Source organism: Canis aureus, chromosome 33, assembly GCF_053574225.1.
Source record: "Canis aureus isolate CA01 chromosome 33, VMU_Caureus_v.1.0, whole genome shotgun sequence".
Lineage (NCBI taxonomy): Eukaryota > Metazoa > Chordata > Mammalia > Carnivora > Canidae > Canis > Canis aureus.
Genome location: NC_135643.1, coordinates 11,945,001 through 11,962,210, shown reverse-complemented (window position 1 = coordinate 11,962,210; position 17,210 = coordinate 11,945,001). Strand labels below are relative to the sequence as shown.

The 17,210-nt window shown below is 40.2% G+C and overlaps 1 protein-coding gene across 4 annotated transcripts in view; it reads right to left on the bottom strand.

The window, feature by feature from the left end:
- LOC144304324 (uncharacterized) overlaps positions 1 to 17,210 on the bottom strand; it is a 63,911-nt gene that overhangs the window by 8,467 nt on the left and 38,234 nt on the right. For 2 of the 4 annotated variants that reach the window (XR_013371224.1, XR_013371225.1), the window contains exon 4: positions 7,522 to 7,982. Coding sequence is in view for 2 of the 4 variants with exons in the window: in XM_077882839.1 (XP_077738965.1) it covers positions 7,799 to 7,982 (184 nt within the window). In the remaining 2 variants the exon portion in view is untranslated. Of the gene's footprint in view, positions 1 to 6,770; positions 7,983 to 17,210 lie in introns of those variants that run through there. The other 2 variants (XM_077882839.1, XM_077882840.1) reach the window with 1 other exon arrangement.

Genomic DNA, 17,210 nt, shown 5'->3' with positions numbered 1-17,210 from the left:
GATAGACATGAAGGAGGAAGGAATAAGGGGCAGCCCGGGTGGCTCAGTGGTTTAGCGCTGCCTTCAGCCCAGGGTCTGATCCTTGAGATCCGGGATCAAGTCCTGCATCGGGCTCTCTGCATGGAGCCTGCTTCTCCCTCTGCCTGTATCTCTGCCTCTCTCTCTCTCTCTCTCTCTGTCTCTCAAGAATAAATAAATAAAATCTTAAAAAGACAAAAAGAAGGAAGGAATAAGCTGAACTTGACAGTTAAAGAAACAAAAGTCTGATACCCTACCTGCAACCTGTCCAGAGAATTTATCTCCCCACTACCCCAGATAATATACTTATGCTGGTAATTGCTGAAATCAGAATATCAAAATAGTTTTTATACAGAGGGAATAATCAATATATATACACTTTTCTAATACAGCTTTAAATATTCCCCCACTTTCTTAGCTATTGATTTTTACCCCCTCATACCCTAAAATAAATGTATTTTATTTTATTTATTCATTTTTAAAAAGAGTTTATTTATTAACGAGAGACACAAACAGAGAGGCAGAGACATAGGCAGAGGGAGAAGCAGGCTCGCTGTGGGGGGTCCGAAGCAGGACTTGATCCCAGGACCCCAGGATCATGCCCTGGGCTGAAGGCAGGCACTCAACCACTGAGCCACCCAGGTGTCCCAAATAAATGTATTTTAAAATAGTTACCCTGTCCATTTAATAGCAATAAGAGAAGTACATCAATCACCTAGGTCAAGGGTCAGTAAACTTTTGTTTACTGAAGGGCCAGATAGCAAATATTTTGGGCTTTGTAGTCCATATATTCTTGTCACAATTACTCAGCTCTGACATGGTAGAATGAAAGTAGCACAGACAATATATAAATAAATGTATATGGCTTTGGTCCAGTAAAATGTTAATTATACACTGAAACTTGAATTTCATGTAATTTTCCTATTTCACAAAATATTATTCTTTTTAATTTTTTCAACCATTAAAAAAAAATCCATTCTGAGTTCATAGGCCATACAAAAATGGAGGGGAAGGGGCAGACATGATTTGGCTTATGGGCCATAATTTGCTTGCCAGCTAGCCCTTGACTTAGGTTTAGAAGTCACACAAGACAGTAACCTCAGAGAATCTATTCCATAAAGTAAGGACATATTTGTAAGTAAAGATATTTATATAAGGATGCTATTTACAACATTCTTGGATTGGCAGGAGAAAGAAGAAAGAAACCTAAATGGAATTCCCTTTAATAGGGTAGTGATTGGGGGCAGCCCAGGTGGCTCAACGGTTTAGTGCCGCCTTCAGCCCAGGGTGTGATCCTGGAGACCTGGGATTGAGTCCCATGTCAGGCTCCCTGCATGGAGCCTGCTTCTCCCTCTGCCTGTGTCTTTGCCTCTCTCTCTCTCTGTCACTTATGAATATATAAATAAAATCTTTTAAAAAAATAGGGTAGTGATTGGGATGCCTGGATGGCTCAGTGGTTGAGTGTCTGCCTTTAGTTCAGGTTGTGATGGGATCCCCCATTAGGCTCCCTTCAGGGAACCTGCTTATTTCTCCCTCTGCCTATGTCTCTGCCTCTTTCTCTGTGTCTCTCATGAATAAAAAAATAAAAATCTTAAAAAAAAAAATTGGGGAGTATTGAAGATACTGTGGCAAATCCAATGGAATATTAAGGAGTCATCAAAAAGAGTGAGTTGGATCTATACTAGTAGTCTTGGAGGAATTTTCATGATTTATTTTCAAGCTAAAAGAACACATTGGAGAGAAGTGATTTCTTTTCTCTGTTTTTACAAAATAAACAATCCCATTTTTGTAAAATAAATAATGAACCCCCTATCTACTTCTATGTATTACATTTGTTGAGAGTTAGGGAATGAAAAAAACATGGAGAGACATAAGATTCTACTTATGTAAAATTGTACATGGTATACATAAGAAAGACACAAAATTGTAATCAGCAAAATTTTAACAATGGCTATTACAAGATGATAGAATTTCAGATGATACTTCCCTTAAAATTTCATGTGTTCCTTGATTTTTTATAGTAAACATATATTACTTATGTACTCTAGAGGAAGGATAATGCTATTTTTACTTCAAAGAAAAGAATTAACTGTAATGTTCATTAAATTGCCATTTCTTTTTTTTAAGATTATATATTTTTAAGTAATCTCTACACCCAATGTAGGACAAGCACTTACAACCCCGACATCAAGTCTCATGCTCTATTGACTGAGTCAGCCAGGCATATCCAAACTGCCATTTCTAATATTAAAAGGTTGGAAATCACCTAAAAATCTAATGGTAGGGCAGACACTGCTGTCTTTTGGTACAGCTATACCAGATTATAGTCGGGGCACCTAGGTGGTGCACTTGCCTAAGGGATGGACTCTTGATTTCCACTTAGGTCTTGCTCCCTGTCCAGGGGATCCAGTGGAGTAGGGCTCCACATGCAGCAGGGAGTCTGCTTAAGACTCTCTCTCCCTCTCCCTCGGCTCCTCCCCACTGCACTCTCTCTTGCTAAAAATAAATAAACAAATCTTTACAAAAATAAAACAGTGCTGTCAGTTGTAGAGATTGCTGTCTTTATAAGTGAATAGCCTAGTAATCTAGGCTCTCACATAACAGCTAAGGAGCTTAAGAAAGTCTTTTCACAACCTGGTGAAATTTCCCCATCTGTAAAATTGGAATAGTAATGTAATTTTGTTAACTCAGCAATTAACATATAGTACTGGCTCTTTATTCATTTTTATTTTTAGTACAGGCTCTTTAGATATCATCTATATAATAGTTATTTGGGGGTTTATATGGAATCTGAGAAATTGTATGCAATGAATATATTTTTTTCATAAAGATAAAATACTTTTGATTACTTTTTTTATTTTATTTTTTTAAAGATTCTATTTATTTATTCATGAGAGACAGAGAGAGAGAGAGGCAGACACAGGCAGAGGGAGAAGCAGGCTCCTCTCAGGGAGCCCGATACAGGACTCGATCCCAGGATCCCGGGATCTTGCCCTGAGAGCCAAAAGCAGACATTCAACCACTGAGCCACCCAGGCATCCCTCTGAGGACAATTTGAGTAGTCTTTGTGGCTTACCCAATTGGATGAGAAGCTAACAGGTTAGGGTCACTAGCTGTGCTGAGGCACTGTGGTTCAGCACATGAAGGTGTGGGCTGGGGCATCAGACTACCCGGGTTCCAAATGTGGCTCCACTGCCCCTTTAATATTAAGTAAATTTATTGTCTCTCATCTGCCATATTGTCAGCTATAAAATGAGGATAATAATGGTATGGGAAAAAAAGGCAGAAGGAAATGTAGATAAAGTTAAATGTTCTTATAACCGGCAGGCCATTGACAAATACTTGAGACAGGCAGAGTATAATGTTTCTCTAGGAAGCTCCCAACTATCTTAATATTAATGCCTTGCTAGAGAGAAAAACAACCTTGGTTTGACAATAGCAAGGCCTCCAGTATCCTGTGAGTCTTCTTTAGCATGTGAAAATCCTTTTGGAACTTATCTCTGCTTCCCTAAACCCCAAAGTATATAATCAGTTGCCCCTCATAATCCTGGGGCAGTAGCTCTTCCTGCCTCCCAGGTCCTGTCCTGTGCTTTAATAAAACCACCATTTTGCTCCAAAGATGTCTCAAGAACCCCACCAACCTCACCAAACTATTATGAAAACTACATCAATAATAGCATTTACCTGAGAGGACTTCTTTTCTCTCATTAAGAGTCAATGAAATAATATGTAGTTGAACCCAGAATATGCAGGAATTAGGGGCACTTGAAAGAGGGCTCCAGCTGCTCCATTTTGACCTCAAACTTTCTAGCTGAGTTCTTTCCAGCTAGTCTCTTGGGTCAGAAGACCCTGAGAGCGAAGCATCCCCTGATGGGAACTGAATCTATCCCCTCAAGCAGTAGGGACAGCCTAGAGCTTGCAAGACGCCACACATGATCGACTCCAAGACAATGATCAGTTTGAATCTTTGCTGCCTACCTGTACATACCTACTCACCTTTGCCCCACATTTTCCTTTTATAAACCTGGAAGTATCTGTGGCACTTTGAAGACAGTCTTTGAGATACTAGACCCCTCTCTTCCACTATTGGTCTTGCTGAACTAAATTCATTCCTTGTTGCACTACTCCTGTCCCTCCACCTTTGGTTTTGTCAGTGGTGAGCAGCCAAACCTGGTCTGTTTGGGACCCCCAGAACCAGGTGCTCTTGCACCCCTGCGTACAAACCACACACTGACTTCCAGCATAGTTGAAATCCATGTAAAACTTTTGACTCCCTACTAATAGCCTACTGTTGACTGGAAGCCTTACTGAAGACATAGTTGAATAACACTTATTTATATGCTATATGTTTTATATACTGTAGTCTTAAAATAGGATAAGCTAGAGAGAAGAAAATGATATATAAGAAAAATCATAAGGAAAACACATTTACGGTACTGTACTGCATTTGTTTAAAAAAAAATCCACATATAAGTGGACCTGCACAGTTTAAACCTGTGTTGTCCAAAGGTCAGTGGTATAGGGAATGACTAGGATAATGCCTGGTGATAGCAAACAACAACATTCAATAGATGTGAATTATTATTATTATTATTATTATTATTATTTTACCCTTGTGTAGCACTCTAAAGAAGGAGCAAGTTAAAATGCTACAAAGCAGGACCAGGTTTGAGAAGAAAATCAAAGGTGCCAGGAACCGACTTCTCTGACATCTCCTAGTCAAGAGAGAACCTTAATAGCGAAATTCTTCTGCAAAGGTTTTTTAAGGGAGTGTTATTCATATGTTTAAGTTTGGCTTTATCAAGGGACATGGTTTTGGAACCATAGGTCAAGTAGAAATAGTCCTCTTAGGGATGATCTACACGTAAAGAAGGCTATAACCATCAACATCCTGGAGAAACTTAATAGGGTGTCTATGGTAAGTAGAGCTTCTTTGGGAAACACCCATTCTAACTTGCTTCCGCAAATGCTGCTCTCTGTCAAGGGGAAAGAAAGTGTAGACCATGGTAAAGCCCCATTTACCTTGGAGCTCCTGGAAGACTATGATGAAATTCATTTCCATTCATTCAGCTTATGTTTATTGAGTACTTACTCAGTATCAGATGCTAGAGGCCAGAGGATCTAACGTTAAGAGGGGGAAAAGATCCCATCAGTCCCATCCTGCCCTCATAGACTTGAGAGACAGAGAGAGACATTAATAATATGATCGTCAAAATAAATGCAAAAATATAGTAAGTGCTTATAAGGAAAGGTATATGTTGCTATGAGATCATATAATAGAAGGACTTATCTAGTTAATGAGATCCTAAAAGCTCCCTGGAGGGAGGAGGGGGAGGAAAAACGGGAGGGGAGGAAAAAGAAATGGTTAACCTGCTCACTTGACAAATGTTTTATTGATTTAAGAGAAAAAAAGCATTCTTGTCAATAACCTAACTTCCAGTAGGAAACTCCCAACTGTCTTAATGTTAATGCCTTGCTAGAGGCAAAAACAGCCTTAACTTGACAATGGCTGTACGCCTTCTTTAGCATATGAAAGTTCTTTTGAAAACCTCCCTTTTCCAACTCCGAAGTATACAGTCAGCCACCCATCACAACCCTGGGGCAGCAGCTCTTCCTGCCCCCCCTACCTCGGGTCCTATCCCAGCTTTAATAAAACCAACATTTTGCACCAAAGATGGCTCAAGAATTCTTCTTGGCTGCTGGCTCTGGACTTCACCAGCATTCAAAAACTGTGGACAGGGAATGGATGAGGCCAGTCAGGAGAGTGAGGAGCACGGAGAGGATTGCTCAATTTGCAGTGAGAAAGCCCAAGTTTTTCTTGGCCTTGAGTCAGCCCTACATGTCTTTTTTTTTTTTTTTACTTCCTGATCCACACCCTCGCCTCTGTAAGAGCAAAACATGTCCAACTGAAAGTCAGAAGGAGAAACCTATCAAGAAAATGATATAGTGGTTTGAGTCAACCCTTGGTCATCTTCACCTATTTCCTTTTATCAAGTTTGAAGCATTCCTTCTACAAGGAAATAATTAACCTAATAATTCTGCCTCAACCCATTTACCTCCTCCATTTATCTCCTTAATGCTCAAAACACTTATTCTGTAGGAAATGAAAACTTAGACTAAGCACAGCCTGAAAGTTACTTGCCAAATGATGTGCCCAAAGGCTTGGAGGAATTATTTCAGTTTTTACATGTGCTTGTGTTATAGGTAGGGAGTAACTTGAGTGCTCAGAAAAGTTGGCTATTTTTATTATTAGTATTATTCATGAGAGACAGAGAGAGGCAGAGACACAGAAAGAGGGAGAAAGAAGCAGGCTCCCGACAAGGAGCCAATGTGGGACCTGATCCTGAACCCTGGGATCATGCCCTGAGCTGAGGGCAGACACTCAAATACTGAGCTACCGAGGCATCCCCAAATGTTGGCTATTTTAAACATGTTTTAATTACCAGAGTTCTTATTTCATCCATAGCCTGTGAGTTAATAACACCCACCAAGGGAAAATATACAACTAGCTCTTATATCATCTGTTCATGCTATTATTATTTTCTTAATAGAAAAAAAATTTTTTTTTAATTTTTTAATTATTATTATTTATTTATGATAGGCAGACAGTGAGAGAGAGAGGCAGAGACACAGGCAGAGGGAGAAGCAGGCTCCATGCACTGGGAGCCCGACGTGGGACTCGATCCTGGGTCTCCAGGATCGCGCCCTGGGCCAAAGGCAGGCGCTAAACCACTGCGCCACCCAGGGATCCCAATAGAAAAATTTTTTAAAGATTTAATTTTTAAGTAGTCTCTACATCCACTGCTTGAACTTATAAGTCCAAGATCAAAAGTTGCCTGCTTGGGACACCTGGGTGGCTCAGCGGTTTAGCATCTGCCTTTGGCCCAGAGTGTGATCCTGGAGTCCCAGGATTGAGTCCCACATCGGGCTCCCTGCATGGAGCCTGCTTCTCCCTCTGCCTGTATCTCTGCCTCTCTGTCTGTGTCTTTTATAAATAAATAAATAAACTCTTAAAAAAAAAAAAGTTGCTTGCTTTACTGATCGAGCAAGACAAGTGCTCTGATTCATGCTATTATTAAAATAGCTCTGTGGGGCAACTGGGTGGCTCAGTCAGTTAAGTGTCAGACCCTTGGTTTTGGCGCAGGTCATGATCTCAGGGTCATGAAACAGGGACCTGAGTCGGGCTCTGTGCTCATCATCAGGAGTCTGCTTGAGATTCTCTCTCTCCCAAATTAAAATAAAGTAGCTCTGGCACAGATTTACCTAACATGAGAGCTGTCATGGGATAAAAATCTGAACTTTAAAGGAAAGAGTACTATAACTCTTTTAGTTCATAAGCCATTGAAGATGAACATTACTACCGAAGTTCACTAGTGAAGTTTCTTTCTCCTTCTGACAGAGATTGTGAAGTATCTGAGCAATGCAGTGTTAAGTACCAGAGGTGAGCCATGCCAATATTTTCTGGACCATTTAACCATCAGAATCAACAAAACAAATACTTACAACTCCCATTTTGTGATGGTGTGGGTTGTGTTTGTTGAGGGTATACAGAATGAGTCAGACATCCAGCAGGAAACAGATGGCACACTCAAATGAAAATAGTCCCAATAGGTTGATTAAATGGGCCATTTTCAGAAATGTGGGAAGGGGAGAAGAGGAGAAAAGCAAACAGGACAGGGCAGTATCCTGGGGCTGCTCTCTGTAGGCTGAAGGGACACAGGGAAGTATTATTGTTAACAAAACCCAGAGAAGGTGATTCAAAAATGTTTTGTGGAGAGGGTCACTTTGAGAGGGGCTGTGATCTCCGGAGGTCAGGGGCAGCCAGCTTTAAGGGAGCCGGTGGGGAGTTCATTCTCTTGTTTCCTTGTCCTTCCTCTTTGTTGGGGCCCATCAGCTCAGCACTGTCTGGTCCACTCAGGTCAGTCTCCTGAGTCAGATGGCAGAGGGAAGAGTGTGGGAAAGGCCTGGAGAGAGAAACAGAAGAGTGAGCACAGAGAGGAAGACTGGCAAATAAATAATTAAAACCAGTAGCTAGAAGGTATGAGAGTGGGGTGGGGTGGTGGCAGACATGGTTTCCTATCAGGAAGCTGGAGAAGGTGACTAAAAAAATATATATATCACACATTAGTTTTATGGCAATAGCAGTTATAAAACTCGGGGAGCCATCAGACTAAAGTTGAATTATGATCTCATGGAAATCTTGCAGAAATTAGGCAGCACTGTGGTACTTCTGAGGGCCCTTCCAGGCTTGTACTGTTATCCTGCATTTGTTGAACAGGAAGTGAAGTAAAGTTAATGTCTTGGCCAACGTACTGAAATAAAGATGTGGGTTTTCTTTCTCTTTAGTAAAATGGATCATTGAAAAGCTATTAACAAATTGAAAAATCTGTATACAGAAATATATTACTCACAGCAAAGAGCAAATGCTGGCACAGTATTTCTGACAGTTGGGAAATAGTAAAAAAAATATATGTTCAATGCAATGTTATGTGGAAGCAAATCATTATAAATACAAAGAATTATGAAACACCATGGAAACTGCAAATGACATGATGTCAGGTTAAAAAAGTGGGATTTGGGCAGCCCCGGTGGCTTAGCGGTTTAGCACCACCTTCAGCCTGGGGTGTGATCCTGGAAACCGGGGATCGAGTCCCATATCAGGCTGCCTGCATGGAGCCTGCTTCTCCCTCTGTCTGTCTCTGCGCCTCTCTCTCTCTCTCTCTCTCTGTGTGTCTCTCATGAATAAATAAATAAAATCTTTAAAAAAATAAAAGATTATTTATTTATTTATTTATTTTATTTTATTTTTTTATTTATTTGAGAAAGGGAGCACCACAAGCAGGGGAAGGGCAGAGGGAAAGGAAGAGGGAGAAGCAGACTCCCCACTGAGTGAGACTCCATACCAGGATCCTGGGATCATGACCTGAGCTGAAATCAGACTCTTAAACCATTGAGCCACTCAGGCACCCCTCTCTTCCTAATGTTTTAAAAATATGTGAAAAAAGACCTGAATCTGTTAAGAAACAAAATTCCACTGAGTTAATGTGAAGATCTAATGGTTTTATTACATGGTTCATGAATTGGGCAGCATCCCATCTAAATAGGAGTTACACAAGAGAAATGCCTCTTTTTAAAGGCAGAGAAAGGTCACACAAAAAAAGAAAAGAACTTATTTATTTTTAAGATTTTTATTTATTTATTCATGAGAGACACACAGAGAGAGAGAGAGAGAGAGAGAGGCAGAGACACAGGCAGAGGGAGAAGCAGGCTCCACGCAGGGAGCCCGACATGGAACTCGATCCCGGGTCTCCAGGATCATGCCCTGGGCCGAAGGCTGTGCTAAACCGCTGCGCCACCCGGCTGCCCAAGAAAATAATTTATTAGCAAGGAATGTATTGTTTAGGAAAGATTGCCCTCCTACGGGGAGCCAAAGGGATATACCAGTACATTTCCTAGTATTGACTGGGAAATTCTATGCTGGCTGGTTAAATAAAGGTTAAGGTGGGACTCAGAATTGCAGGTAAGTTAGGTATTAAGTCTTGGTTTACTGACTCCAGGCCTTAACCTAAGTGATGCCATTTTGGGCCTGTGGTTCTCCTCTTAACAAATGAAATTATCAGAAATCAAAGCAATTTCATTAAGGTAGTAAAACAGTGGATGAGTATTTTCTTCTCTTTCTCTTTTTTTAAGATTTTATTTTTTTTAAATTTTTTATTTATTTATGATAGTCACACACAGAGAGAAAGAGAGAGGCAGAGACAAAGGCAGAGAGAGAAGCAGGCTCCATGCACTGGGAGCCCGACGTGGGATTCGATCCCAGGTCTCCAGAATCGCGCCCTGGGCCAAAGGCAGGCGCTAAACCGCTGCGCCACCCAGGGATCCCTTAAGATTTTATTTATAAGTAATCTCCTCATCCAGTGTGGGACTTGAACTCATACCTCCGAGATCAAAAGTCTCATACCCCACTGACTGAGCCAACCAGGTACCCCTTCTCTTAATTTTTTAAGTTTTTAGTAATATATGATCACATTTATTTATATATTTTAACATGTGTTACATAACAAAAATTCAACCTAGTAAATTATAAAGATCTAATTGGCTTTATTAGTAGATTCATGCATGTGCAGCATCCCATCTAGCAAGTAGAAGGGAGCTCTAAAGGGCTACAGAAAAGGAAGGGTTGTTAGAGGTAGAGAGGGAGTGGAAAAAACGAAGTTATCAGCAAAAACAAAAACAAACATTGTTTTAGGCAACGTTGCCCTCCTAAAGGGGAAAGGAAGGGGGTTTGTCAGTAAATTTCCTAGCACTGCCCCAGGAGTTCCCATGTGTTCTATCTGAAGGTTACATTTCTTAGGGTTGACACTGCAGTTAGGTTAGGTATTAAGTTTTGGTTTTCTGACTCAGGACTTAACCCAACGTCATGTGATTGGGGACTGTGGTTTTCTTTTTAACTCATGTCAAATATTTAAGTATGTTTTATTTATTTGAGTTATAATTTAAATAAGCCATTTTAAAATGCAGTAGAAGTTGTACCTTATGGGGGAACCTGGGTAGTTCAGTCGATTAATCATCTGCCTTCTGTTCCAGTCATGGTCCCAGGGTCCTGGGATCCAGCCCTGAGTCGGGTCCCTGCTCAGTAGGGAGCCTGCTTCTCCCTCTCCCTGTCAAATAAATGAAATCTTAAAAAAAAGTTATACCTTTTGGAGGACTGAAATTTTTCTACATCTGGATCTGAATGGAGATTACCTGGGTAATTAATTATATGTAATTAAATTAATTACATATAATTAAGAAAAATCATTGAATTCCATATTTATGATTAATGTATGCTCATTTATACGTGTGTGTATACCTCAGTAAAAGAGTTTTTTTTTTTTTTTAAGATTTTGTTTATTCATGAGAGACACAGAGTGAGAGGCGGAGACACAGGCAGAGGGAGAAGCAGGCTCCCTATGGTAAGCCCCATGCGGGACTCGACCTTGAAACCCTGAGATCATGCCCTGAGCTGAAGGCAGATGCTCAATTACTGAGCCACCCAGGCGTCCCAGTAAAAGAGTTTTTAGAATTGTAAACCGCAACACATTGTCTAAAGTACTCTGGAGAAATGAGGTTGACCATAATTCTACATTTACCTCTTTACATCTTATTAACACAACACAGCATGATATTCCTGATTTTTAATCCCCCAAACAAAAGGTTTTATAATATTCCTCTCTATCAAATCTTCTTTCCCAGAAAACTGTCTTCTCTGTATACAGTACCCTGCTATCTTTTTTTTTTTTTTTTAGATTTTATTTATTTATTTGAGAGACACAGAGACCGAGCATGAGTGAGGGGAAGGGCAGAGGGAGAGGGAGAAGCAGACTCTCTGCTAAGCAGGGAGCCGGACATGGGGTTCAATTCCAGGACTCCAGAATCATGATCTGAGCTGAAGGCAGACACCCAACCGACTGAGCCATCTAGGCGCAGCCCCCACTCCTCAACCCTGCTTTTTAAAGATTTTGTAGTATCTTGCTATCTTGACAACTTGGAAGGCAGTGCTGACAGCACAAAAAGTAAGCCTTTAGTCTATGATTTCAAACAATAGCAGTAGAAATAAAGGGAGTAAACATAGACTGAGATGGGAAGAAAACTGCCATCTGAAAACACAAGAAAAATGGGCTCTATTCATAGTAGCACTTGTTATTTTCACAGTACTTTTTAGTTGCAAATTATTCACAGTGGGGACCTCTAGTAACAATGACCATCATTTGGTTCACAAAAAGTAGAGATGCAAGAAAGTAAAATACTTGTCAGAAATCAGCAATTCAAGCTGGAGCTAGAACACAAAGAGTTTTTGAAATATAATCCTGGGATTCAGATGTACCACCTCTTCTGAGCTTCTTTAAAAGGCTAGGTCTCAAGAATGTCAGTGTTCTTTAAAAAAAGTTGTCTTTTCATTTCAAGTTCCAGGCTTTTTTTTTTTTTTTTTTTTAGTTCCAGGCTTTTGATGTCCATTTTAATTTTTCACTAGAGAAAGTATGTCTGATAACTCAGTTTATGGGTAGCAGTCTCTTCCAAAGGCCATTTACCTTGAGATATTTCTGGGTAACAGATACGTTTTAATGCAAATAAAATGTAAATCTCAGGGCAGCCTGGGTGGCTCAGTGGTTTAGCGCCACCTTCAGCCCAGGGCATGATCCTGGAGACCCGGGATTGAGTCCCACATCAGGCTCCCTGCTAGGAGCCTGCTTCTCCCTCTGCCTGTGTCTCTGCCTCTCTCTCTTTGTGTCTCTCATGAACAAATAAATAAAAATCTAAAAAAAAGAAAAAAAAGTAAATACTAGGAATTGTTTTCAAGAACATAATTTATTTTCTATGACCTAGAAAAGAGACCACTTGGAGATGCAATGTGTCATCATAAAATGAGAAGTAGTATATCTTTTCCACTGCACCTTTGGCCTGGTTTCCAGTGTAGACATAAGAATTTTTTAATATGAAATGAACTATTGGAATTTCATCAAGATAAGAAGCTTTTGCACAGCAAAGGATACAGTCAACAAAACTAAAAGACAACCTACAGAATGGGAGAAGATATTTGCAAATGACGTATCAGATAAAGGGCTAGTTTCCAAGATCTATAAAGAACTTCTTAAACTCAACACCAAAGAAACAAACAATCCAATTATGAAATGGGCAAAAGACATGAACAGAAATCTCACAGAGGAAGACATAGACATGGCCAACATGCACATGAGAATATGCTCTGCATCACTTGCCATCAGGGAAATACAAATCAAAACCACAATGAGATACCACCTCACACCAGTGAGAATGGGGAAAATTAACAAGGCAGGAAACCACAAATGTTGGAGAGGATGTGGAGAAGGGGGAACCCTCCTGCACTGTTGGTGGGAATGTGAACTGGTGCAGCCACTCTGGAAAACTGTTGGAGGTTCCTCAAAGAGTTAAAAATAGACCTGCCCTACGACCCAGCAATTGCACTGTTGGGGATTTACCCCAAAGATACAGATGCAGTGAAACACCGGGACACCTGCACCCCGATGTTTATAGCAGCAATGGCCACGATAGCCAAACTGTGGAAGGAGCCTCGGTGTCCATCGGAAGATGAATGGATAAAGAAGATGTGGTTTATGTATACAATGGAATATTACTCAGCCATTAGAAACGACAAATACCCACCATTTGCTTCAACGTGGATGGAACTGGAGGGTATTATGCTGAGTGAAGTAAGTCAATCGGAGAAGGACAAACATTATATGTTCTCATTCATTTGGGGAATATAAATAATAGTGAAAGGGAGTATAAGGGAAGGGAGAAGAAATGTGTGGGAAATATCAGAAAGGGAGACAGAACATAAAGACTCCTAACTCTGGGAAACCAACTAGGGGTGGTGGAAGGGGAGGAGGGCGGGGGCTGGGGGTGAATGGGTGACGAGGGGGGCACTTGACGGGATGAGCACTGGGTGTTATTCTGTATGTTGGTAAATTGAACACCAATAAAAATAATTTTATTATTTAAAAAAAGAAAAGCAAAAAAAATTTTTTTAATATGAGCTTATAAAAGCAAGTCATTACTTTCCCATATTTCTCATTCTTCATGATTATTACACAAATGTTGGAAAATATTAATCAATAATATATTTTTTAGACTAATAATATTTGAAGACTCTAAATATGTCAAGGTCAATTTTTTTGTTTAATTTCTTTCCTTTTTTTAAAAGATTTTATTTATTTATTCATGAGAGACATAGAAAGAGAGGCAGAGACACAGGCAGAGGGAGAAGCAGTCTCCCTCCGGAGGAACCTGATGCAGTACTCAATCCCAGGACCCTGGGATTACAACCTGAGCCAAAGGTAGATGCTCAACCACTGAGCCACCCAGGTACCCCTAAAATGTAGACAAGTTGGGAAGAACATGTTTAGATATTTTGAAAGATAAGTGGTCCCCAGCACTGCAGATTCACACAGTTCTGCTATCAATCCAGGCTTGTTAAATGCTCCCAATCCAGATGATCCATTAGCAAATGATGTAGTGGAGCAGTTCTTTATTCTAAAGTCTATGTCTTCCTCTGTTAGCTGCTTAACCAATGCAATTAGATCATCATGAAAAGGGGCAAGGAGCCCATAAAACTAAAATAAAATTACCTCTTCCCCTCAAAAAACAAAACAAAACAAAACAAAAAACAGAAGAAAAACACCCACAACCCCTGCAGTTAAGCCTGACAACTACCTTCATTCACAGTGCTTTACAGTTAAATCCTGATGGGGGAAATGAATAAAAGCAGAGAGGGGCCACCACTTTTAAACATTTTCATGGCAATCCAGATGATACTTCTGGTCTCCGCTCATGCTTTACAACAGTGAATCAGGACTTTTATTTTGTAATGTTTCTAAGACTGTGTCCATTAAATGCTAACAAAAAAGAAATGAGGTCTTGGCAGAACAAGAGAAGTGATGCACACGTGATGATCAGATCGATTTTAAATATTATTAATGGCATATAGCCTAGTCCATGCTCTAGTTGTTTCTATGGCTTGGGATTCATTGGCCTTCTGCTGCTCCAGGAAGAGCCAGGAACTGGTTCTGCCAGCAAATGCTGGGTTTCCTTGATACTTCTGTGGGGCAGCCCCCCCATCTTGTCAGAACCTGAGTTCAGCCTCTGGTCTCAGCAATGTGATGATTTGATATATATATGTATATTGCAAAATAAGTTGGATAATACTTCCATACCTTCACATAATTACCTTTTGTGTGGTGTGTGGTCCCTGACTTCTTTTTAAAATAAAGGCATTACTTAACATGCACACGACTATACAATTATATAATTCAAAAAATCTTTTCACCACATGAGTAGATAAAATATAATTTGATATCTATAATTCTAATAAGGTCATATATTTTCAGAGACTTAGCAGTGAAAAAATTCAGCTCATCTCTTCCCTAGTAGTCTGCTGTTCGCCATTTGAGAACAGTCTACAGGTTTCTCCAAAAAGATAACTTCTGCATTCAGAGAAGGGGAGTTCCCCTCACTACTATTCTGTTACTTCCTAAAGTCATGAGCCTCAAACTTGATGGTTCACAATTAGTACCCGGAGTTACTTGTGAAGGGTAATAATATGCCACCCCAAAATATATCTATAGGGGTTTGGGATGTGTCACCCCAAAATATGCCACTTTGGCATAATGATTCTTTTGGGCTGTAGGCATTTGAAGACGGCACATGCAGGGAAATATAAAGATTTTCTCTCAACTCCCCTTACCTGCCTAAAGACAGAGCCCCCAAAAGGGACCCAATTGTTACAAGTCTCCTTCTTGGGAATTTCACCACTCAGAAAGAATGGACTGCACTCACAGAAGAGGAGACTAAAAGTTGACACCAAACCCAGACATACCTTATCCTAAATGATTATACTTTCCATCTTCTAAAGGCTCACTTATCTTTGCTAAAAATAATTTGCTCTCTCCTCTAAAGTCTATATCTCTGCTCCTCTTTCCCTATTGAAATAGTAGATAAGCCTAAATTCTAAAGCTACCTCTGTGAGTTATACATTTTTCTCTGGAATCTCCCATGTGTACATGAGATGTGCATGTTAACATCCTTCTGTTTTTCCTTGTTAATCCATCTCTTATACAGTGAGCTCAGCTAAGAATTCAGAAGGGTAGAGGGAAAATTCATTTTCTTCCCCTCTACTTGTTCTAAGGCAGATTCCTGGCCCAACCTCCCAAAGAGTCTCATTCAGTAAGTCTGAGTGGGACCCAGGAATATGCATTCTTAAAAAGTCCTGAGAGATTCTGATGCAGGTGGTCCTTAGACTACTCTTTCATGAACACAGCCTTTGGTTGTTATAGCAGGGCCTATATCCTTAATTAATTAGTCACCACCTAAGGATAATAGGTAAAACTACCCAAAGACATACACAAACATGCACTGGTCTTGACCAAAGTTTACACTGATAAAGCCTTAAGATTGGGGTTGAGCAGAATGCAGGACATATGTTGGAGCATCCCATGCTTCTGAGCCCTGTTCTAACCAAATGCAAAGCAACGTTTTTGCGCTACATGATTGTCTTGTCTCTCAGTGTAGCACTGGAGTAGGAGGAGGAATCAATTCTTCATTTGCGGATACTTCATTACACAAGAAGAAGCAGGGATTTTTTTTTTTTTTTTTAAAGACTCTTAAGATTCAAAGATTCTTAGAATTCCTAAAAAGATTCTAAAGAGTTAATGTTCTCTGGGTGGCAGTAGACCTTCGTATAGGGCCTGTATTTGAATTCTTGACCCCCACTAACTACTGTTCTACAGATTCTCCACCAAATGATATTTGGGCTCTACAGGGCCCCCTCAGGAATGGGGAAGCTCAGGAAGCCCTGAAGCAGCCATGTTGTACCTCTGATGGCCCTAATTGTTAGAATTCTTTATTGCAGGAGAACTTCAGTGTAAATTTATTGGCTCCATTTTTGCCCTTGTTCCCACCCAATCCAAGTATTTGAAGATAGTTTTGTTTTCTACTCTAAATCTTCCTCTCCCAAGATAACTTCCAGGCTCCTTCAGTTGTTTTTCATTTTCTATGTTTTCAACCCTTCACACCTGATTGCCAGCATTTGCACAGCTTACCAATATCCATCTCTATATGCCTCATACAATGGAAGGCAACAAGATTGATGAACAGAAGTCTTAAATGTAGTTACTGATTTGCAGCAGCCTTCTTAGAGAAAGTATGGGGAAAGAAAGGAGTTTCTCCTAATTAGTGTAAGTATCATTTTCATTATGCATCCATTCATTCAATAATTGTATGTCAAGTATCTACTCTGTGCAAAGCACTGGCCTGGGTATTGGAGATTACCAAAAAATAAAAATAAAAAAGATAAAAGGAACTCCACTTGAGAAAGCAGGTAAAAAACATTATAACAGAGTAAAGAGGGCTGGAAAAAAGGTAAGCACAGAAACTAAAAGAGAGGGGATCCCTGGGTGGCTCAGCGGTTTAGTGCCTGCCTTTGGCCCAGGGGCGTTCCTGGAGTCCCCGTATCGAGTCCCATGTCGGGCTCCCGGCATGGAGCCTGCTTCTCCCTCCTCCTGTGTCTCTGCCTCTCTCTCTCTTTCTATGTCTATCATAAATAAATAAATAAATCTTAAAAAAAAAAAAAAAAAAGAAACTAAAAGAGAGTCTCTTAACCTGGAATGTTAGGAAGT